At 35.5% G+C, this 24,947-nt stretch overlaps 1 protein-coding gene across 1 annotated transcript in view; it reads left to right on the forward strand.

The window, feature by feature from the left end:
* Positions 1 to 459: 459 nt before the first annotated feature.
* Positions 460 to 24,947, forward strand: part of MYO6 (myosin VI) — a gene marked incomplete at its 5' end in the record, with an annotated part of 34,344 nt that continues 9,856 nt past the window's right edge. Inside the window, 15 exons of the mRNA XM_008938605.1 lie at positions 460 to 587; positions 1,650 to 1,745; positions 3,506 to 3,679; positions 7,111 to 7,149; positions 8,757 to 8,850; positions 10,827 to 10,957; positions 11,068 to 11,145; positions 12,090 to 12,219; positions 12,732 to 12,822; positions 14,036 to 14,186; positions 16,341 to 16,549; positions 16,928 to 17,006; positions 19,173 to 19,333; positions 22,507 to 22,536; positions 23,006 to 23,044. Of these exons, the coding sequence (XP_008936853.1) occupies positions 460 to 587; positions 1,650 to 1,745; positions 3,506 to 3,679; positions 7,111 to 7,149; positions 8,757 to 8,850; positions 10,827 to 10,957; positions 11,068 to 11,145; positions 12,090 to 12,219; positions 12,732 to 12,822; positions 14,036 to 14,186; positions 16,341 to 16,549; positions 16,928 to 17,006; positions 19,173 to 19,333; positions 22,507 to 22,536; positions 23,006 to 23,044 (1,630 nt within the window). The remainder of the gene's footprint in view (positions 588 to 1,649; positions 1,746 to 3,505; positions 3,680 to 7,110; positions 7,150 to 8,756; positions 8,851 to 10,826; positions 10,958 to 11,067; positions 11,146 to 12,089; positions 12,220 to 12,731; positions 12,823 to 14,035; positions 14,187 to 16,340; positions 16,550 to 16,927; positions 17,007 to 19,172; positions 19,334 to 22,506; positions 22,537 to 23,005; positions 23,045 to 24,947) is intronic.

Consider the following 24,947-nt stretch of genomic DNA (forward strand, 5'->3'; position numbering starts at 1 on the left):
TCCTGTTGTGCAGGGAAGTGTGTACCTTTTCCTGCTTTTAGTTTTGACATGTGGTGAAACATGGATGAAAAGCTTAAAGAAATCCCCAACAACAAAAACAATTATCCCATAAAGACCAATGGTCATATCACAGAAACATTTAGGCACCTTTTGAGGAATTAGATGATTAAGTTCAGCTTTTAGCCAGAGCAAAAATTGAACAATCTGTGCCTGATTTCTCCCCTCCCCCCATGTTCGTTGTGTGTTAGAGTTATAACTTGGTATGTATAGGATATTGATTAAATCAAAAGGTGAGATACATAGAATTAATTTGCAGTGACTTTTTGTATTTTATGTTAACAGCATTCTTTAGATACCTTCATATGGAATTGGATCAGTAGCATTTTAAACTGGTAATGTTTATTCCTGATATGAGTTTATATATTAAACTTTTGTAAATATATTTTCTTTTATTAATAGATTTGATTGAAGCAAAGTTAATAGGTGTACTGGATATTTTGGATGAAGAAAATCGTCTTCCTCAGCCAAGCGACCAGCATTTTACATCAGTTGTGCACCAAAAACACAAAGACCATTTCAGGCTCTCTGTAGGTTTATTTTTGCTGTCTGTCTTGTTTTAATAAAACCGTTCTTGGAGCAGTTGATAGTAACACTTCAGCTTAATGAAAACCTTTCCTAAGAAGTCTTGGACCACACCAGTCTGCGCAATCTGTATTCTTTTGTTAAGGACAAGTTTGGTTATTAGGTTTGTTGGAAAGTTCACTGAAGTCTTAAGTCTTCTAGCAGTTCTAATATCCTGCTGTAACTGAAGCCATATTCTTCACTTACATTTGATGTTTGTAAACAAGTAATGCAGGAAAAGGGTATAAAAACACATTTTAATTTAGATTATTTCATATCAGATGACCTATTTTGTCACTCCTTTCAAAAAACTGCTTGCTTTGGAGTATGTTTGACACATATGCAATGTCTAGCTAGCACTTTAGAGTTGAAAGTGGGGAACAGACAAGGAAAAACTTTTGGTTGTTAATTTTTTAACATGCAGCGCTCTGTGGGATATTAATGCAAGTTATTGCAATTTATATACATGATATGAATGAATGAAAAAAAAAATTAGTTTCCGGCTGAAGAAATGCAAGCAGAGAAAGGCAAATAAAGCTGTCATCCTTTTACCTGCCATTAGATTTCTATTCAGTCTTACTTAACTGGATTGCTCTGCAGTGAAACATTTTTGTTGGTATGTGTGCAATCAGCTTGGTGTTTGCCTTTTAAAATATACCATCTAAAAACGTATTTTAAGCCTCTGTCTAATCCTATTCATATGTTAAGGCCATTCATCAGCTGTGGAATGAAAGGTATAGAAATTGTTGATTAAAAGCAAGAAGAAAATTAACTAACAGGTGTTAGCAATCCTGATGACTTTATTTTGAATGTGAGGTAACTAAGGGTGTAAATGGGAGTGAAAATAGTTTTTTGGAATATGTTGGTTTGAATGGGAATGATGTGGTTGTTATCACAATTGTACTGCAGAAAGTACCATTTTTCACACTTAAGACTTCTGAAAGAGTCATGATGATATTTTAAGAATAAATTTTTTTTTCTTACTCTCCAGTGTAATTTTTCTTTGTAATTCAACTTTTTAATTCCAGATTCCCAGGAAGTCTAAACTGGCTGTTCACAGAAATATCAGAGATGATGAAGGCTTTATTATCCGACATTTTGCAGGAGCAGTTTGCTATGAGACGGTAATTTTACTTAGACAAAACTATTTTTCTTAATGCTTTGTAGTAGTTTCATAGTTTTCAGTGTGTATAGGTTAAACAATATTTCCTTTCATCAGAAGAGAATTTCAGGAGTTGATATGTCTTAGTCTTGTTTGTATGTGACAGAGTCAACAGTTTCTTTTAATTTCTCAGATTACAGACTGTTTTGGTGACATACATTTTGTGTAAGAGTTTGTTACAAATCTGTAGGTAATGGTGTCAATATTAAATATATTGATTTGTGATTTGCAAATCTTAAATCAACACGTTGTTATCTTGAGGAGAGGAATATGCTGCATGATAAAAAGGTTTTATTAGACTAAAGAGTAGCTTTTTGGAAGCATACCTATCCTTGTATGCAATCACTATTTATGTTCTCTTAAAAATTGCATTTTATACTTTTGGTTTTCCATTTCTACTGGTAATAGTCATTTTTGTAGGAATACAGAATACCTGAAATTACTATCCTCAAGATACTTTCCAGATTCTTGTGGTTTTTTGACTATTCATCATACAAAACCACTGAAACACCTGAAGCCAGTATCTAAACCCTAATTTTTATAAAAATATGAGTTTAGGATAAACAGAAAATCCGTAATGCTTTGTTGTTCTGGTCTGTAACTGCAGTGTGTAAGAGCACTGATAGTTCCAAAGATGTATCTTTGTCATTTGAAAATGTGTACTTTAAGGGCTTGTTCTTAGTTACTTCAAAATACTCCAAGAATGATAACAATTGTTATCCTTTTTTGAAGTAGACATATTGTGTAGGTCATTTTACAAATAAGAAAATTGAAGTCTGTGTGTTACCCACCTGAATTTTCTGAGGTCACTCAGGGAATCAATATTAAAAAAACACATGAAATAGAAACAGGTTTGTTCCAAGTGCTCTATATTTAGCTGTGTGCCTCACCATGGTATGTTAATAATACCTTAGAATGTTTTCAGGAACAGAGGAGGCAGATATAAGTGCATAAGTTCTGCTGACAGAGTTAATCAGATATGAGGTAGCTTTTGGTCCAGAAGCTATGCTAATATGCTTGACTTCATTTATCCCTCCCTGAGAGGGACTTGCATAGTCTTAAAAAAAATTTTGGACTATAGTTGTCTTGTACATCACCCATTACTTGTTTCTTCCTCACTGCACTTGTGGCAGTTCTCACAACATGATTTCTGGTAAGGATGCTTGTCTGGCTTCATTCATATTCCAATACTGTATTTTCATAGTCCAAGGGAACTTTGGAGGAATTTTGGAATTTAAGGAATCATAATTCTACTAAAATAATAATTTTTCATGTCATTTTCCAAACTGTACGGATGCACCAATTAAAGTGTGCATGTTAATTCACATTTCACAGTAGATCTTAAGTGATACTGCAAGCAGGGAAGAATTAAGCTTTTCAGAACTCCCAAGTGATGATGTGCTGAGTGCTGGAAGTGGAAACATGGAGAAAAATCACTGACAAAACTACCACTGATCTCTTCAAAGGCACTAAACCTTACCTTAGGTTTATGATTCTAACAAGGTCAATGAGATATTTAAGAATATATTTTCCCTCTGCCATTAGTGTTTTCCATATCCAGTTGAAAAATTGTTTGAAATAATGTATGAATATTTATCCCATATATTCTTGCTGATTTTTTAAGTTAAGTATATAACTTTGTTTTCTTCAGTTTTCCTTAAGACTTAAGTAACTGGAACAGTGAAACAAATGTGGTATTATTTATTGGGTTGTCTTTTTCAGATGCAATTTGTGGAAAAAAACAATGATGCTTTGCACATGTCCCTTGAGTCTCTTATATGTGAATCCAAGGACAAATTTGTTCGACAGCTGTTTGAGTCTAGCACTAACAACAACAAGGATCCCAAACAAAAAGCTGGGAAACTTAGTTTCATCAGTGTAGGAAACAAATTCAAGGTAACATAATATAAAAAAGAATCTGATCTTTTATTGTATGCCACTTTTAAGTTACCTGAAATAAGTAGAACATAAGGTTGGGAGAACTAGTAGTAACTTGAGATTTACACAAAGAAAATTTTTAAAATAGGTGGGTTTTCTGCTGAATTATAAGAAACCAGTATATCCAAGCTACGTGCTAAGCATTTCTGTCAAAAAGATGTTTCAGAATAGTACTTACAGAGATTATACAGTAATTTTGTTAGAATTTTGTGAAGCTACATACAAGTCTTTATTCAAATGGTTTAAAGTCTTGAGATGCAAATTTGGGTTCTGTGGACTTCCAGGGGTTCTAAATCCAACAAAAAAATGTTCTTCCATCCTATCTTAATTGTGCATTCTAGAAGTTATATCAATTGGCTACAGTTTGCCATTCTCAAAATTCAATACCTAACCTAACCACTGTTTTTCCTCTTCTAAAATATAGATAGTCATGGCTTTCACAGAAAGATGTTCCTTGTTTCTCAATACCTGAATCTGATGCTTCTCCTCATTTCTCCTTTCTTCTGCTTGATGTAAAGCTGACCTTCAAACCTTGTCTTCTCCAAATGTTTTCTGCATCCTTTTCTCATTCAGCAATTTTATTTTAGCTGGATTATTCCAGCTCAGGATGGCTAGAAAGAGAGCTATAGGGGAATTAAGAGATGAAAAGCAGGCACAACCGTGGGCTGCAGGTAAATTTTTCAATCTCATGGATTTACTGTTGGTAGAGCTGCTGCAATTTCAGCAAGAGCTCTTCCCAACGCATCTGGGCCAGATCCAATGAAGGATTTGTATGCCTTCAAGTCCAGTGATGTAACATTTTTGGTATGCTGCCCTACCTAGGGCACCTAAAACCCCACTTCTTGTTCCTAGCTAGACTCCTTATGTAGTCCATGGGGAAAGCAGGTATCTCACACAACCCGAGAGCTCTCTTGTAGAGTGGGACACTTCCAATAGCAGAAGAGCATGTCGAGGTTAGGTGCTGAATGAGGACTGCAAGATAAATTCCTTCTTGCATAGTTTTAGCTTGTGGCTTGTGTTTAGAACTGTTCTCTGAAAATGCAGGGACTGAAGAGCAGGAAGTATATGGTAGCAGCAGTTGCTTTTTGTGTGGCAACAGTGTTCTGCTTCAGGTCTATGCTGTATTTGGTGGTTTATGTCTGCTTTATTTCCTATAGTGCCAAGTTATTGGTCAGCCTGACAAAGGGGATTCTCCTTGTGCCCTTCTGTAGCTGGGTTGTTATGTAGCCAGAAATAGAACTTTGATAGGGCCAGGAGAAGTAGGAGACAGAGCCTGACATGTAAGGTCAATAAAACCACAAAAAGTGGTTTTATTATTTAACTGGGAGTTGAGCAGCCTGTTTTCTTGAGTTTAGCTCTGATGATTATTTCCTCCTCCGCCTTATTACATAGTGGTTGTAGAATTAAACTGTAACAATTGGTCCAATATGAAGTGCATGATCAGAAGGCAGACTGAAAAATGCATTTACATACAAGTAAGCCACGTCCTGAGGCAATCCTGCAACCACAAGTCTGTTGTAGGTGAAACTAGAATCCAAATGAAACCAACTGGGATCTTTGAGATGGTTGCCAATTCCTTTCATCTGGGTTTTCAATTCTTCTTTGATTTAGCACCCCACATCCAGTAGATGTGGCCATGTAAATGATACCATTGTTCAAGGAGGGATGAAGTAACAAGGGAAGCATTTTTTAAGTTAAGCAACAATTGAGTGGGGAACTTTTTGGATTGCCTTTTGGACTTTGGTGTTCACCTCTACACCTAGAACATGACTAAAGTCCTCTTTGGATCTGGCCCATCAATCTATAATTCTTTCAGTGTTTTCAAGTTTCATAGCATTTTGAATGTATGTGTTACTTCCAGTAATTCATTTGGTGTTACCTTCCCAGACACAACATGGGCTGCTGATGAACACTAATAGCCTTGAAAATTTCAATTCAGATCACATAAAAATAAGTTCTATTATCTTAGTAGCAATTTAATCTCTTTAAGAATAAGCATTCTTAGTGCATCAGTATGTCAGTCAGTCTCAAATTCCTCTAATTACCTTAATAATTAGATGCTGTTGCAGGGAATTCTGTTTATGAAATCCTTCACACATCCCTTCCTTATAACTAATTAAAATTAATTCTTATAAATCAGTTGAGGAAATAATGATTAATTAGTTCATCAGATCTACTCAAGAATCTTCAGAATTATTTTACCTTACTATGGCAACGATCAGTTAAACTGTAATAATTCAAAGAGCAGTAGACTTAGCAATGTGTTTTATTAATATGATCATTTAATTAGTGAAATTTACCTGAGAATGGCTCTGGCTTATTTCTTGTCAAATGACAGAGTATAAGGAAGGGGTTTTTTTTTCCTCTAGCAGAAATGTATTTTGTTGATGGAAATTAGGCTGTCCCTTCCAAAATTAAGCATTTGTAACTGAAGAAAACATAAAGACTGCATTCGAGTAGAAATATAAAGAGTATGTGTAAGTGAGAACTGAGCAGGAGGTTATTAGTGTTTGTCATGCCTCTTGTGGCACTCCTTTCTTTCTATCCACATCCATGATAAGTTAAAGAAAAAACCCAAATCAATTTTACGCACTGGAAGGACAGCTTGCAGCTGTAGGTGACACACATTGCCTATAGAAATCTGGTTTCTTGGATTCAAAGTAACTGAAAGATCTGGTTAAAAAAAAAAAAAAAGTTCAAAAGTCAGATCCTTTCAATTTTGTTTCCAGTACAGAAAATGAGGAATACATTAGGACATACAGAATTTTGTCTTTCTTCAGGGTATATACTGAAAACTTGCTAGTAATCTAGAAAGGCTGGCACACTAATAATCTATGTGGTAAAACAGACACATCTGTAAGGTAAAAGTACAGCTGTTTTCCTGATGTGGTTCTGGAACATTTCAAGTCCCTACCAATTTCATTTGGTAGCAACTGTAACTCATTTTCCTCGACAGCCTTAAGCTGCTGGTGATTGTTTAAACTTGTCCCCAGAGGGGGCAAATAATCATAGGACCATGGCCCTTTCTCACCACAGTATGTTTAAATCCAGCCTCAGTAAATGTGATTTTAAAATTATAGTCTATCATCATCAACAATTAAAAATTTGGAAGTTTGGAATTTTTTTTTTTTTTTTCTCAAATGAGCTTTCACTTTTTTTGATAACTGCATCATAGTAAGTAACTAGTCCATACAGTGTCTCTGTACAGCTAAACACAAGCAATTTCCTCAGGACCATTCATGCACACTTGCATGATTCTGTCTGTGAACATGTGATTTAATCAGTTCTGTCTGATTTACTAACAATGGACATGCATGCAGTAATGCTGTACCTGTGTATTTCTGTAGCTGTCATGGCAAGACTCTTGAAATATCTGTTTTCTTTTACAGACTCAGTTAAATTTGCTTCTTGAGAAGCTTCACAGTACTGTAAGTATATATACAGATGCAAGTTCATAATTTTCTGACATAAGTCATAATTGATTATCTCAACAATATGGCTTACAATAAATGTGATAAGTAATTGCTTTGGAGTTTGCAGTTATGTGATGCTTTTGAAATGTCTTGCTGTGCAGGTGATGATTATTGAGTTTCTTTTTTGAAAAAAAAAAAAATCACACCACCTTTAGAAAAGTTGTTGTAGAATGAAAGTTACACAATTTGAGTAAACAGTATGAAATCTGTCTGGCCTGCAATCTCCTTTTTTGTCCCTTTTGCTTCCTTCTATTCACTGGTTGTCATTGATGACTAATATGCAGATTTACAGATGTTCTTTAAAAGTAAGGCAGATGATAATTTATTATTAATTACTGTTTTTGGATCCCATAAAGCTGTTAAAAATAAAATGTTTCATTTCACTTTTGTGATAGGCTGTGAATGCACAGATGGTTGAAGAACCTCATTCCCCTAATAAGTTTTACTAATTTAGATGATGTAATTTGATAGTTTGTGAAATTATCATTGTAGTTCAACACACGTTTGAGTTTTTAGAACTTGGTGTTGTAGGAACATATTCCTTTTTCTTGTGGCCACATGTTCTGACTGATTCTAGATATGAGGTTATGTTCTGTCAAAAAAAGAAAAAGGAAGAAAAACATTGGAAACAAACAGGATAGGTTCTGGAGTGTAGCTAACAATCAGATTTTACTGTACTTGTGAGGTCTGAAAGAAAGATGTTCTCTTTCACACAGAATACTCTGCAGCTGAGACCCAGTCCAGGGAAAAAGTGTGGTCAGGCTTCTGCCACTCTGGGCTTAGCTAACCCATGACTAAGGATATATTGTCAGTATAGAGCTCCCTTGGGAGGTGCTCTCTCATTCTCAGCTGAGAGATGTAAAGAAAGAGAAGACACTGCAAACCAGGAGTAATACTGTTTTCTCAGTCCCATTTTTGGTGTAGTATGTAAGGTAGGTTATCATTGGCAGCCACCTGCCATAGGAAAACCTGAATAATTGGGTGGTGTTTTGAAAAATGTCATCATTAATGAATGTGAAACAATCAGAGAAAACAGGAGTCAAACTTGTAGAGATAGCAGGCATGCTGATAAGAGGAGCACAGTGGAAGAACATGAGGGAAAGGAAAGTGAAGCCACAAGCCAAAAAAAAAAAGTAAAAAATAGAAGTTAGAAGAAGGGAAGGTCAGGTTCATCTGGTGTGATTCCAATGTCATGAGACTTGTAGCATGTTTACTCATGTGAACTCTGGAGGCTTGAGGCGTTTAGTTGATGTGACTGTAGAAGATGATGAGCATAGTAGGCTCCTAAATTGTAATTAGACAGTACTAATGTTAAGAACATTTGAGTGAAAACTCAAAAGTTGAGAATTTAATTAATAGCTTGAGTACTGAGATTGGTTACATGGAAACGGAGGCTAGAATGCATTACTGATACATGAGAGAAAAAGAATATCAGCATTTCTCTTCTAGAACACTATTATTTTGTATATTTTTTTCCCCACCCATAGATCTTATATGATTAACTGTGATTTCAGGAGGTTTAAAAATGTGTAGATACTACTAACCTCTTGTTTTGGTAATAGGGATCCAGCTTTATTCGCTGTATCAAACCTAATTTAAAGATGACAAATCACCATTTTGAAGGAGGACAGATCCTCTCTCAGCTTCAGTGTTCAGGTAATATATGCCTCTAATATATTTCCCTCTGTTTATTACTTTGGGCATAATAGATTGACTTAAGTTTGAAATATGTGAGGTGGAAGCAGTATTTCCTTGCTTGAACTGTTGCTTGCTAGGAGGTAGCTTATTTATGCCTTATGAAGAGTTATTTAGATTTTTAGGAACTTAGCTCTCATTTTAATCAATAGGACCCTAGAAATAATTCATCTGAACAGCCATAAAGTCTTCTGTTCACAAGAAGAGTTGATGTAATTTCCATCGACTGTTTTCCCATTGATTATAATGAGAGTTTGGACACGGGGTGCATACATAAGAAGCTGTGTAGCCATATATTGGTACATAAATTTAGATTTCCTGACCCAGAGCTGAATCCTATCACTTTCTATTGCCTACAATGTTAGTAGGGCAGCAGTTCAGAACAATAGAATTCCTTTCAATTACTGTGGCAGTTGCATTAGGAACTCCTGTGTGCATTTAGAGGCAGGGAGTATTGGCTGAGATCTAATAAAAGAAACACACCTGTTTTCTTTGATTTTACAGATACTATTATAGAGTTAATTGTGTTGATGTACTACTTCTAATTTTCTTTATACCACTGTTAATTTGTTTTGGAGCTGAACTTCCAACAAGGGCACTTCAGCATAGTCTTTCCTGTTGCTTTGTATGCTACAGATTGCAGTGCTGCATTTTCATTACTCTTGAAATGGTAGCACTTTCCAATTTTACAGTTATATCTTAAAGAGAGAATATTAACAGTTTTGCTCTTGCCCCACTGAATGGTGGAAGGAACTAGCTTGTTTGGGAATTAGAGTGCTGGTATTGTTGCTCTTCATAGGGTGCTTTTTCATCAAAGTAGTGGTGGGCTGTGTTTTTTTTTTTTTTCCCCTCTCCTTTTCTGCATTTTTGTACGTTAGCTTGTGCTTAATTATTTCTCTTCTTGAAGTCAAGATAATTCCAGATTCTGCAGCAGATATTTTGACAACACCACATGTTTAAAATGTCATGTTATTGTCACAAAAGCTTATCAACTTGTCAGCAACTAGATTTTATTAGCATTATTAATATCAGATTTCTTCAGGTTAATGGCATTTGGCATGTCCAAAAGGAAAAATATAACAAATTAACTCCATCCTGCCCCCAACAATTGTAATGTCTTACAAGCCACTTGAGCAAGAGTAAATGAATATCTCATAAAATAAAGTTCTAACATGTAATATTAAAAGAGCAATATGTAATCCTATACACTAGGTCCTTCCTCCAAAAATATTTTAAACAAATCACATTTCTGTTGAAAGCAAATACACAAAAGATTTAAGTTTAAAGACTACAAGTTAAGGGCTGCCTTACAAACTTAACATGCAAAATCTGTTGATAGGGTTATGTAAAGCAGCAGTCAAAAACTGATGTGGCCTATAATGCTTGAAGTAATTTGAACCTTTTACTGACTTTGTCCTTTACATTTTGGCTGCCACTAGGACATCAGTAGTGTAGTATTTAGGACATTAAAATTACATCTTAGCAGCTGATACCTGGTACTGTAAGTAAAAATGCTCTAGCACGGCATATGAATTTGAACTTGTATCTGCACCACATCTCAAGTATCATTGACATGATGCAAGTAAATGCCTGGTTGGACATTTTTTTTTTTTTAAATGAAAATGTGAAGTCTTCTAAAAAAGAAAAAATATTTAGAAGAAATATTAGAAAAAATTACTCTGTATTGATTAGGTGTTACCTCTGAAACAGAGAAGATTGTCTGGGTGCTTCTCATCTGTACAGTATTAACTTCATGTGAATGATCACTTGATCAAGAAATGTTAGAGGCTGAATCAAAACCCAGCTGAACTTTGTGGTTTAGTCTCTGAGCAAAGTGTTTGAGACTTATGTCATAAACTGCTGGTTATCATAAAAGTCACTGCTTCGTTGGCATTTTACCGATACCAGCATTTGTGCCTGTGTTTCTACGAATTTAGGAATGGTGTCAGTTCTGGATTTGATGCAAGGTGGTTTCCCTTCACGAGCTTCATTTCATGAACTATATAACATGTACAAGAAATACTTGCCTGACAAATTGGCTCGGCTGGATCCTAGGCTCTTTTGCAAGGTAAGAAAGAAATTAATTCTTCTGTACTATCTGGGACAGAAAATATATTTTGATTTTTGAACATATTGTTTGTTTTAAAAATGTGATCCTAACTGTTTTCTGTATTTCAGGCACTATTTAAAGCCTTGGGACTGAATGAAAATGATTACAAATTTGGACTAACCAAAGTGTTTTTTAGACCAGGCAAGGTAATGTTTCTTTTGGAGTTCATGAATGTGAATTTTAGAATAATTTTGGTTGGAAAGGACCTCTGAAAATGAGATTTTTCAGCACATTGGTAATTAAATATGGTTGCCTAGGGTTTTTTTTTTTGTAAATACTGTTCATTTTCTATGAAAAAAAATCAATACTGACATAATTGGTTTCATAGTCTTGTTGCTGATGTTGTTGTATTCTTAATGCAGTGTTTGTGTTCCCAGATGTTCTACCAGTCAGTTAAGACCTATGTTGGATGTTAAAAAGAACAAACCAGAGCAAAGAAAAAGATTTTCTAGTAAAATCTATTTATAGCTGAAATCTCTTTCTGTGATTCTAAGCATTGCTGCTGCTATGCAAAGAAAGGAGATGAAACAGGGAGCTGTTGTGACTAGACAGGAAAATTATTTTAGTCCCATAAGAATGTTCTTACTGTCATAATTACCAAAAAAGAAGTGCAACCAGTAGGACCTTCTGCAAAAAGGTTGCTTTCAGCTGGACTCTTATACAAAGGTTAAAAAGTGAGAAGTACTTTAGGGGTTTTATTTTTTCCCAGATACAGAATTAAAAGTATCTTGAAGTTGTGGAAGGCCAGAGTAATTAGTCTGGATGTAGAGAAACAAATATTTTTTTTAAAATTTGGCAATAAATATTTTTAATGGTTAATAAATGGTTGGATTATTCAAAATGGTGCATTGCCAATCAGTTAAACTAACAAACGAACAAAAAACCCCAGTAGTCATTTCTGTTATCATTAAAGAATAAAGTGATGCCAGACACACCTGCTCACTTGAATTAACTGAAAACTGATCTAATGATGGTATACAGTTTACATTAGAAATATTTTACCTTTTTAACTCCACGTGCTCTTAAGTAATAACATTTAATGCTCTCTATTCTCCTAGTTGGTCAAACGTTTTGGGTTTTTATTATCTAGTTTGCAGAGTTTGATCAGATAATGAAGTCTGACCCGGATCACTTGGCAGAGCTAGTGAAGCGCGTGAATCGCTGGCTGATCTGCAGTCGTTGGAAAAAAGTTCAATGGTGTTCTCTCTCAGTGATTAAATGTGCGTATTTTATGTTTTATTGAGTCAAAAATTTTGTTAAAAAATATTGAAAAACAGTTATTATCACCTCGAAATATGGCCAAGAGTGTGTATAGCAGATGGTTCCATACTAAATTCTGAGTAATTGATTTCAAGGTTGGTGAGATTTTTTTTTTTTTTAGTGCTTTCTGTTAGGTACATAAAGGAGGGTTTTGAGCTGAGTATTTCCTGCTTGCTAGGGCCAGTCACTTTTCACTGAGGTTATTGTTGTCTGTCAGTCTGGGGTGTGTGTGTGGTGTGCACATATATGCTTGATTCTTCCTGTTTGTTTTGGGGGGAAGCCTTTATGGCCTGGCTCAGAATTGAAAATTCTGTTGTCTGCTCTGTCTTATGTGTTGTGGTTCCAGTATAGACCTCGCTCTCAAGCACATGTAGCTAACACGCTGTTTTGAGCCATCAAGTGTGCGAGCAAGGTAGGAGTTGTGTTAAATTGTATACACCATTGATACTCTGTCTCTTCTGTGTGTTTACAGTGAAAAATAAGATAAAATATCGAGCCAGTGCCTGCATTAAAATGCAAAAGACTGTTCGTATGTGGCTTTGCAAGAGAAAGCACAAACCACGGTAAGAGGATGTTCCTTGGCTGAAGGAAACAGATCTTTTTAATAGTATTTTCTTGTGAATGTAAAGAGGAAATTTACTGTGCTTAAGTAAGTACATCTGAAGTCATAGAATAATACTAAGTACAACTGAACGAAACCTGGAGTGGTGCTGTGTTCCTCCTCTCTTGCCCAAAGATGAATAGACTAAATTTAAACCTTTCCACAGATATGTTTATTTAGCTCTTTGTTCATAAAATCCTTCGGTAGTAACCTAGTTACTAGAAATCCAGTCTCTCTAAATGACATCTAAGCTCATTAATTTTTGTCCTTTATCTGTTTACACCTTCCTTTGTAGACCCCCTTTTCTTTTTTATCTTAAAAATAATTGTGTGTCTTGTCTCCTCTTGAAATTAATTCCATTAGGTTTAATCTAACTGTATGGAATACTGATGGAAAAACCACTTCAATCATTAAGCTCTGAAGACACCTTTTTGTTCTTTGATAGTGGGGTTCTTACAAAATGTTTTCTTTTACATCCTTTGATGGCTGTATTTATTTTTGTACCTTAACATTTCTGACCACGGCTCTGTATTTTTAAGCTGTTCTGTACTCATCTTCAATTATTTGACTTAGTTTCTACTTCTTGTGTGTTGTTTTCCTGAATCCTAGTTCAGTGATTTCTTTCTAGGAAAACTGTCTCTACAGACTTTTTAACTTGTATATATGGCCTTGAATAATAATTCTTAAAAAGCTCTGAGTTTTCCTAGATTCTTTTTTTTGGGTCTAACAAAAGTGGGTCTAACAAGTGGGTTCCCTGCTGTGTATTAAATTTTGTCTGGTTCAGTCCCATTATTGCTCTTTGAGTAAGTGGTGAAACTCATCCTTTATCTACTCCAGTCAAAATCATCCCATGGATAGTAATGATTTATTCTTTGAAAAAACCCAAACCCAACAAAACCAACAAACAACCCACATTAATTCTCAAAATAAAAAAGCATTTTTCCATTTGGAGTTGCCATCTGCTTATCAGTTTTAATTATTGTTTGCAAAAGATGCCACTGCTTAGTTACTTCATACAGTAATGTCTGAATTTGAAAAAAAAGAGGGTGAGTTTTATCACAAGGCATAACTTGTCTCCCCTATCCACCTCTTTAATGTGACTGATTAGTGCTGGTTTTAAAAATATCATCTTGTAAAAACAGGTCAAGGTACAAATAAACTGTCTTCCTCCCCAGCATTGATGGCCTGATAAAAGTCCGTACGCTGAAGAAGAGACTCGATAAATTCAATGAAGTAGTGAGTGCTCTGAAGGACGGGAAGGCAGAGACAAGCAAGCAGGTCAAGGAGCTGGAGTATTCTATTGATGCTTCAATGACCAAAATTAAGGTATGGTAATAATTAGAGAAGTAGTTTCTTATTACTGGAGTCTTTTAAAAACTTAATCTAAAGTAGAATGCCAAAGTATTGGTCTTAAGAGAAAATATACTTTAACATAGGGGCCTTAATTTTCAGAGGCACTGGGTAAATCCTGTTTAAAATTTTGAGTGTAACTGAAGTGAATCCTGAAATTGGGTGCATACATCTAGACTTTGGTATTATTATCTGTGTTTCAAAATAGACACTGGAGAATTTAAAATAAAAATGCATGCTGATATTGTGAGACAAGTGTTAATAATTTACTTGTTGTTTTTATTATTGGAACGTGCATATTAGCAATGTTTTGAATTAATCAGGGATGAAATATACATGCATTTATCACAGAGAAAAGAGGTATATATTCCAGTTAAGAGGCTGTGCCAAACAGCATTTCTTTATTGGCTAATTTTATTATGTCTTTTGTGACAACAAACAATAATCCTGTAACACTATCCGTTGGATCTGGGATAGAACTACTATAGAAACTCGTGGAACAGTCTCATCTTGATAAGAGGCAGTATAAAAATGGTTACTTTCATTTTTGGCTGGATTCGCCATCTTGACTTTGCACAGGGACAGTCCAGAGAGCTCCCTTCTCCAATCCCGGGCAAGCAGAGCTTTTGCCTTCCCCTGGGGTTTCAGTGCAGCTAAACGGAGCTACACAGAGCTGTACAGAGCTCTCCAGAGCTAAAAGGGGCTGAGACACCCCAAGCTGAGCCGGCCTGGCCGTATCTCCCCCACCCCGGCTGCTGGGGGTGAAGCTGCAGCTGCCGAGTCCTGCCAGCTGCTGTTGTGACTGTGCACTACATTACCCAGAAGGCAGAAGGCTGCAGCTACCCAGAAGATCCTCGGAATTTCGGTCGGCCATTTTGATGATGTAAAACTACAGACCCCATCATCCTCGGACTTCCTATCGGCGCCATCTGAAGAACTGATCATTTTAAATCTTTGAACTCTCAATCACCAACCAGTGTTAGCCTTTAATAAACCACAAACCCCACATATTGAATATTGGCCTCGATAATAATTCTTGAACGTGACAAAGGACTATTTTCGATCTACCCTGGAGGGACGAACACCACGTGATTGTCTCGACCCCGTCTATAATCCTCTCCAGTCCTGTTGGGCGGAAAGAAAGTCACGAGTATCCTGACCCAGTACCCACTGCTACTGGACCACAACAGAGGCTTTTTCAGACTTCGTAGTTGAGAGAGTTCAGCTTGCTGATTATGCTTCAGGATCTCTAGCTCTCCGTTTCTTACTACAAAGGCAAAATGAAAGCACGCTGGGATTTATTAATATATCAATGTTAGAAGAAACTTAATGTGATGAATTTTTATTTCATGCAATATTATAGCTTTCTTAGGTAGTGTACTATATTAAGATTTTTCTAAAATCATGGTTGGAAAGATGATAAGAGTTAACCTGTCATCTTATCGTTCTTTTTGTCTAATAAAAATAAGATAATATGATTATTAATTGCTATCAATACACCCTTAGAAAAGGTAAACAAACACCCAATATTGCAGTTTTATTAATATACATCAATGTGAGTTGCAAAATGAAGTTAAATTGTATCTGTCAAAGAGGTTTGAAAACATATGTAGCAAAAGCTATTGTTTTAAGCATTTTCAACCTGTTATTTGCTGCTAATACCTTTTAAAAAAAAGTTATTCACAGCACAGTCCAACCCTTTGAGTGCTCACACATAGTTAAAAAAAATCCTATTCTGTGCTATGACATAAAAGGCAGAGCTGTAAATAACCACTATAGCAGCTAAATGCACAACTGCACACAGGAGACCCTTAGTTTTTGTCTTGATGTGGAAAGAATTAGTTTCTGTTGCTTAAAACAGCAAGGTTTAAATATGAAGACATGTTCAATTGCAGTGATAAAATGGAGATTACTTTGTATGGTTTTAGATGAGAGAGGAGAGTATTGGATCCCCAGGATTTTAGGAGGAAAGGGAAGGATGTGTTCAAGCTCCCCTGCCCTGAGGCCTGTCTGTAATTTGGTTGTACTGGTCAACACTCTCATTTCTCTTAATGTTTTTTTTTCAATATACAATTTTAAAAGTGAAGTACAAATGTAAAAGAATATAATTCCTCCTATTTCTTTTTGCAGACCACTATAATGACTAGGGAACAGATACAGAAAGAATATGATGCCCTAGTTAGGAGCTCAGAGCAGCTTCTGAATGCCCTGCAAAAGAAGAAACAGCAAGAGGAGGAAGCAGAGAGGCTACGGCGCATCCAGGAGGAAATGGAAAAAGAAAGGAAGAGACGTGAAGAGGAAGAACAGCAACGAAGGAAGGAAGAAGAAGAAAGACGTCTGTAAGTTGTGAATAAGTTGCTGGTTATAGAATGAGAAGAAAGTAGGAAAGTCACTTTAGTGAGGTTGGCTTTAATACTTGTATGCTTAAAGAGAGGTACTGGGGTTCTGCACCTGGTATGCTATGTAGTGCTAAAGCATTTCTTTTCCCAGTGATTGTAAGGTAAGTGTAGTCAGGATAGAGTATGGAAGAAATGATATGATGCACCTGGAAATACAAATGGACTTGGAAAGTTTAATGACATTGCATGTAGTGTCCTGTCATCAGGACTGTGCTGACTTCTGGATTACCATCCAAGTTTATAGAAGATGCTTTCCTATCTCTTGTTCACTTGCTTCATAATAACATTTTTTCATTTCCTCCTTTTCTTTTGCAATAGGAAATCTGAGATAGAGGCAAAGAGAAAACAGGAAGAGGAAGAGAGGAAAAAGAGAGAAGAGGAAGAAAAGCGCATTCAGGTTAATGTTTCAGCTGCGTAAGGTTTTTTTGGAGGTGGTGGTGGTGTTTGGTGTTTTTTTTCTTAAATTAAAAAAAAAAAAAGTCAACTTTTTCATATCTTAGGTTCTCCACTAGGTCTAATCATTTCATTTTATAAATGTGTGTCTCGGAGTCATTCAGCAATGCTGCTTTAGTAGTAAATGTAAGGCAAAAATCATGATTAGGGCATCCTGAGACAGATCACCTATTTCTAGTTCATGTGCAGGTCTTCTGAAGAGCAGTGAATTTGTTTTTAAAGGGTCTTCAATGTTATTTTAAAATTAAAAATACACTACACTGGAGAATTCTGGTTTAGCCTTTGAAGTTTTTGCAGATATTCTGTGTCAGACAAGTTTGACACACTTTACTAGAAGTCACATCTGGGCTGTCTCTAGTAGCCCCTTTGGCTACATTCATGTAGAATAAATACATGTATTCTGTATTCTCCTGCTTCTCCACTGCTCCCCCTTGATTCCTAACACTTCTTACTGATCCCAGCATGCACTCTCACTCTAAAGTGTGTTTGGCGCCTACACCCTTGTTTTTCTCCTGTCTTGGAGATTGGGTGATGTAGGAGAGCGGTTGCAGAGGGAAAAAGCTTCTCTGTAGGGGAAATTGTAGTAAGTGCAGGACCATGGTCACTGATGTTTACAGACTCTTTTAAGCCATTTCCATGATTATTCAGAAGCAGAATTTTTCTCCTGTATCTTGTTATCCTGGGAGTTAGCCTAGCACTGCTTATCGTCCTTGCATCTGCATGTTTTTCTGTCACCTCATTCTCCTTCTTGACAAACAAGTTAGTGGAACTAACAGAGAAATTATAGCCTAACTTTCATGAAAAATGAATGTTTCGTGTGTTATTTGGCCTGTCACATCTATGAGAATAGTAAGCATTACCAGCTTGCAGAAGTTAAAAATGAAAAGGGTAAGCTGCTATTTGACTTGTGTCTAAATCAGTGTTTGGAGACCATAACAGATGTGCCTGGTGTTTTGTGAGAAATTTGTAGGATAAGTTTCCACTCTGGCACAGTGCAAATGATTAAACTTTGTCCACAGAGGAAGCAAGGTGGCCTGTTGCCAGAAGATTTAGAAACTTGGTCTGGCATCACTGTGAGCATCTCTAGGGATTGTCTTTATTTGTGTGTGGTGTTGGTGTTTTTGTTTTTTTTTTTTTTCGTTAGATGCGGATTTCTACAATGTAGAATGTAATTTACACTTTTACTTAGAAATCCTGCATTTGGATACAAAGCAGATACATAATCTAGTAGGGTATTTCTATAGTTCTACATAGAGTTAATTACTCATTACCTCTCCTCCTAGTGGTTGTTACTATCAGCTAATCTAAAATAGGATTCATAGGGTAAAGTCACTGGTATTGCTGCACTGCTTTAGTGGTGCAAATTCATGGTGATTACTGGGAATTGAATTTTCTCTCCTTTGTTGGCTTCTGGACATCAAGACACACATCGCTAAGACTTGGCATGTATGACTTCCAGAACTGTGAATTGGGTGGTCGGTTTTACTTATTGTGTGTACAACACCCGTTGTTAAATAATGATGGTGAAGTGGAATTAGAGTTTTGCTCTCTAGGGGCAGTATATCTGGATTGCTTCTGGTTTGCAGTAAGTTAGAATTTTACCGTTTGCTGAAATTCAAAGCCAGATCAGGTCCACAGAGGATTCCAGTGTTCGTCTTGAACCCATTTCAAAATGAACCACAGACTTACATGCAACGCAATGCCTGTTGCACAGTGCTGTAATGCCACGTGCAGAAAGTTAGAGGAGTACTGTTAGTGTATCTGTATCATACGAGTTTTAATGAGTCTAAAAACTTTGAAGTCTAATTTTCATAATAGCTAACAAAGCTTCATGTGCGTTTCAAATAAAGAATAATTGTTTGGCCTTTCTAATTTGAAAAGGTAATAAAAGTAGTGGACAATAATGATACAATGAACTATGAAAACTAGGATGCAGTCTGTAGCTGTGTTGTTTTGCTTTGATCAGACCAAATACTGATGCTACCACTGCTTAAATTTTGCATTTTTGGAAAGCTGTAAGTAGACTGCTTGGCATATTTTTCTAATTATTTGCTTATGTAGCATTTTAGCTTTGATTGGATAAGGTTAAAGGTGTGTTTTTATAAAACAGGCTGAAATTGAGGCTCAGCTAGCTAGAGAACGAGAAGAGGAAACTCAGCACCAGGCAGTGCTCGAGCAGGAACGTCGTGACCATGAACTTGCCATGAGAATTGCCCAGAGTGAGGCAGAACTCATCAGTGATGAGGCTCAGCCTGATTTAGGATTGCGCAGGTATGGGATTAAATAGTTACATTTCTCTCTTCTTCTTTTTTTTTTTTTTTTTTTTCCCTTCTTTCTATCCTGATCCCTTTGAGAAGACTTTTTTTTTTTTTTTTGGTTTTTGTATTGATTAATGTTTTTGTATTAATTAAATGGACCTTTTAAGTCAGCGTATTGGAATGTTTTTCAAATTAACATGGGAAATTTGGTAGAAATAGATTGCTTTTACTTAAAGACTTTCTCCATTTTGCATCTTACTACATCAGTAATCTCGTAGGTGCTTTTGAACGTGACTGCAGTTCTTTCACCGAGTTCATATTAGGTAATTTAAATTATGACTTTTATGACTCAAAGCAGTGAATGGGATTTCTTCAGTGGTACAGGTAAGTACATACTCGATGGTTCCAGAAGTATGGTGTCAACTTGTGTGCATGGATTTTTTTAATAAGAAACCCTCTTTGAATGCAGAAATAGTAGTTATTTCTGTGTTATGACTGGTAAGTTCTTTGAAGTGGCATGCATAGATTTAATATAGGTGGGTTTGAAAGTTAAATATTGTCTTAATCGTTTTGTTTTGTGTAAATTTTTTGATGTGTCACAAATAGCACTTGGCTTTGGTATACTGATCCACATTCACTGCAAAGTAAGAGCTCTTCATATGTCAAGGATGATGCCTTAGAAGTAAGTTAGAAGTTCCAGAAAAAAATTATATGATGGTCAAATTGCATAAAGGGACCTATGAACATGTTCACATCATTGGTGACTTCATTAGTGCTAGTCTACCCTGTTGTTGAAAGAAGGGGTGTATGAAAATCCCAAGCGTTCCCATGGAATTTCAAGCTCCCAGACATGTTCTCTTTGTTGTTCAAATTTTATCTAGATGTATTCTTTTTTTGTAATAACTCTATACTTACATGATATAGGTGGATAATCTTTTTGTACCGTACAGTGCTGATTTTTGGACAGTTCCACTAAAATTATTGAGGTTTTGCCCTCAGTTATACTGTTGCAGGTAAGACTAACCTTCTCAATTAAATGTCCAGGTGATTCACAGACAGTGTTCTGGACATTTTTATACTTTCCCTGTTTGGATTTTGGTGCTATACTTTGAAGGTAAACCTGAAATCAATCTAGTGTTTCAACCTGGCAAATTTCTCTCAAATATGAAAGTATGAAGGCAATAGATGTGAAGGGCTCAGAATTCAGTCACTTTTCTGTCAGTGAAGTTCTGATCTGCACAGAGTTTCCTGCTCATGAGTGGTGCAGCTGGTATGCGTCTTCCTTGTGTAGTCCTGGAGTGGATGGTGCACTAACCATCCTGATAGTTATGGCCGCCTGTTTCTCTTCACTGTGTAGCTAGTGGTAGGAGAAGGGAGACTCTTCTGAGTGATTGTAAAGTGCAGAATGGTCTGAACAAGTTCACACAGTGATGGAAATCCTTTCTTGAACAAGATAATATGTAAAACTAGAAAAAAAAAGGTAGCACTGTTCTTCTTATGTGAGATTTTTTTTTAGCTCATTAGCAAATTCTTTCCTTTCTACAGTATACTTCAAAGAATTTTAAGCATGTCCAAAAATTGAAGAAAATGCTTTTATTTTCACCTTAGTTTTGATTTTGTTTTGGTTTATTTGAAAGCAAACTAAACCATTCCCCAGACCCAAATATCTTCTATTGAAATCCAAGGATAGATTTCCTAAGTAACTGCAGCAATCAACTTAAAGGTAGAAGCTGTGGGAATTCTTCTCTGAAATAAAAACTTTATTGTTTTGAAAAAAATCTGTAATTTAATAATTTAAACGTTCTCAGGAGTTATTTTACCTGATACCAATTACACTTTTATTGAAGTCTTAGGAAATTACATTCTGCCATCTTCTGGATTCAAGGCTTCCATTTTACCATATGATACACTCAAATGGCTGTGACTGTTATGTATGTGCATTTCCCTATTCTATTAAATTTAGCTGTGGTAAGTAAGATAAGGCATGTTTCACTCCATGCCAGATACGTGCAATATACTGGTTCTACAGTGTTTTCACACAATTTTGTAAACATTTTGTGCTTACACATTGGCATGAATAAAAGGGTGTTTTCCATTATGCTGTACGAGCTGTGGAGTGAAAATAGTAAGAAAAGTGATTTTTTTTATGTGCTGCTTTGGACTAACTCTTGTTCCTTAAAAATGAGCAAAATACATGTGATGCTTCCATGTTGTTGTATTTGAAAATGGGTAGTCTCTACTCTCTCTCTTTTCTCCTCAATATCTTGCTGCATTCACCATTAGTTTTTGTAGATGTTCAAATGTTCATATGTATTAGTAGTCTCTTTGAAAAATATGCTTGTTGGCTCCTGTCAAAGAACAGTTGTTTGTTCTGGCAGTAGATGCAGCATTTTAATTTGTGCTTATTCTGTGCTGGATATGCTGGACCTGTTCAAGTTTTTTCCAATTTTATTACTCATCCACAATTTGAAACCATGTGTAAAGAAGGATTTACTGCACCTAGGGGTAAATTAGCAGAACTACTTAGCACTCAAATAAAAACTTAAATAATAGGTGTTTTCAACAATGCAATATTTTTAATTTACGTGGCTTATTGAAGCATATAGTTTGGTTTATAGCACCAAAATAAGCTAGCCTCAGGGAAGGTGGTCTGAGTATGTCTGTTCTGAGCACTGCACTGGAACAATCCGAGTAAATTTGAATTTGTAACATATTCAACGCTACATATGTGTACTTGTGGATCTTTAGTAGGACAGGTAGTGTCTTTTCACAGCTTGCATGAAGAAGGTGTCTATTCTGTTCCCAGATTAGCTACATGAGCATTGCTATTATTCGTGATATGTTTACCCAGTCATAAAATACACCACTAGTGTGTACCAAAGTCTTTGATTTTGGAAGGTGGGGGTGGGGGAAGTCTTTGCCGCTACAATGTTTCCAGATTATCTCAATTTAACTTGTAAAAATTATTTTAACACTCATGACTGAATAAGAAAGGTGAAGGAGAAAAGGTATTTATAGTCCTGTTTCTCAGTAACAAAAAAAACCCAAAAACAAACAAACAAACAAAAAAACCCAAACATAAGGTATAAGAGAGCAGTAAATACTATGACCCACCTTTTCTGACTTCAGAATAATAGAAAAGTAACTAGGAAGTAGTCTATCTAACATAAATATCTTCTGTTGCAGAGCCAATGGAACAAAGCTGCAAATGACAGCGTATGGCATTTTTTCCATTTGAATGCTTTAACAGAAAAAAAAGCAACTTATTAATCCAAAGCAAATTGATATTGTCCTCTGGTTTACTAATTCCCCGTAATCACCTTTATTAGCATGCATCTATAAACTTTAAATCAATTTGTAATACTATATATCCATATTTTGCTTATGTCTAATAAACAAGTTAATAATCTAATATACCTAATAATATCTATTTAAAGATGGTTATGTAATTATTGTAACCTTTTTCACATACCATCCATTTTTCACTGCCCTGTGTGATTTATTGTGATTACAGAATCAGGACTGTGTAGATATATATCTGAGTGGAAATTATTATAAATAAGTATCCTTTTTTTTGGTGCACTTGAATTAGCTTCAGTTTGGTTGGCAAGAGACTTTCACAGTTATAAAGGCTGTTGTAAAATTAATATGTTTGGTTTATGCCTATTTATCAATTTTCTTATAGGGAACAAATGGCAACAGAAATGTCAGAAATATTGTCTAGGTAGGTGAGACGACAACATCAAATGAATCATTTTATAAAAAGAAATCACAAATGAAATTATCGATTATGGAATGAAAAATAATGGAATCTGGGGGGGTTTAAGTGCTAAGCAGATCAGTAAATTATTTCTTTCAGGTTCTTTTGTCAACACCTTTCTTCAGCAATTAATTTTCTGCTGTTTTAGTTTATTATATAAAAAAAGAATAAGAATTGTTCACATACCCTGGTATTTTGTGTAATTTTGGTAACATTCCCCCAGCTCTCTTCTCTTTTCACCTTTCTGGTAATGATAACAGAAAACTAGGCTTCACATCTTTAAAATGAGTATTTCTACAGATTCAATACAGACTTAATGCAGGTACTTAATGCTTTTAATAAGAAAATATTCTAGTTATAATTCCCTTCAAATAAAAGCATTTTTGAAAATTATCATGTTAAAAGCATATTAAAACCCTCTCTTAAGACAACAAAACAAAATTCCCTTTGGAGATTTCTTGAAAGCTAACGCAAGATTTTGTGCACAATGCAAAGGGAAAGGAGAATGTTCTACTGGACCAGTCTTGTAACTAGTTTGTGTTAGAATACTAATTATGTGTTGAAAGCAATTGGTGTAATTCCCTCCATATCAGTGAATAGTTAGAAAGAGTTTTATGCAACTTGAGGACAGAAATAACCTGCTGACATTAATTTTCTGAAGCTTACATAAGAAGTGAAATTGCTTTTAAAAGTGAATCTGTTGTTAAACAAACTAATGTGTTGTGTATGTATAGTCTGAAGATGATTGTCTCACATGATTGATGGATTTTATAGTTGTAGTATTGATAATTAGGAATGCAGCTGTTAACTAGATTTGTATCTTGCAGTGGTCTTTTAAGAGTAGGAGTGATCAGCATTGTGTGTAATTAAGTTAGCAAGTGAATTTAAATGGCTGGATTGTATTGCATGTATTGACATAGTTCCAGTAACAGACAGTGACCAATCCTTAGTGTGCAAAAAAACCCCACAAAACTCTGGGGCAAAATTAGAGGCTCTGTGTTTTGGTTGAATTAAAAATGCAATACTTACTGTATGCTTGTTTAGCTAAATATTTTTCACTTTTCTTACACTAGAAACTTTCGAATTGAGATTGATTCTTATTTTTAAGCCTGAAAATACTATTTATGATAGATAACTTTGCCAGATGGAACAGTGAAGAATGTCATACTGACATTGTCCAGTATGATGGTCTTATTGCTGTCAGTGTGTTATGCTTATAGTGTAGAAAACAAAAGAGTGGTGTGCAGAGTGCAGAGTAGTACTGTAATGGTAAAACTAAGCCATTCAATTGGATTAGCATTCTTAAAGATTACTAGTTTAACCAAAGGTCTTACAGCCTAGTTCTGCTGCTCTAAATTATGTAGCAAACTCTTAAAGTGGTGGGTAGTGCTCTAAATAAGGAAAATCCTCAGGATTTGTCAAATTAGATTCAAGAAGGTTAGGCAGTAGGCAGCGGAAATTACATTTAACAGCAATCCTTCAATGTCCTACAGGTGTGACAATGATAAGATATTAAAATATGTATTTTGAAGGAGAGTGTCTAATGATTTGTTTTATGCTTATGAGTAGTACTAAGGGTGAGGAAAAATCCCTATCCCTCAGCTGCGTACTGATTACAAGCCAAAGATGTAATTTTTTTCTGCTAGGCTTCTCACATACCATAACTGGAAGCTGTGTGTTGACTCAGATTAGTAGTATGAGAGGCCATAATTAAGCTGATGCTGCAATAAACAGTAAGATTCTGTAGTCTTAATTACATGTGAAGAGCTGGTTCAGTTGCTGTTAAAAACTTTTGGTTAAACAGATTGTTTTATTTCATGAAACTTAAGTTGTGTTTGTTATCTCTGCTTTCAAAACTGCTCTATCT

Source organism: Merops nubicus, unplaced genomic scaffold (genome assembly GCF_000691845.1).
Source record: "Merops nubicus isolate BGI_N331 unplaced genomic scaffold, ASM69184v1 scaffold384, whole genome shotgun sequence".
NCBI classification, from domain to species: Eukaryota; Metazoa; Chordata; class Aves; order Coraciiformes; family Meropidae; genus Merops; species Merops nubicus.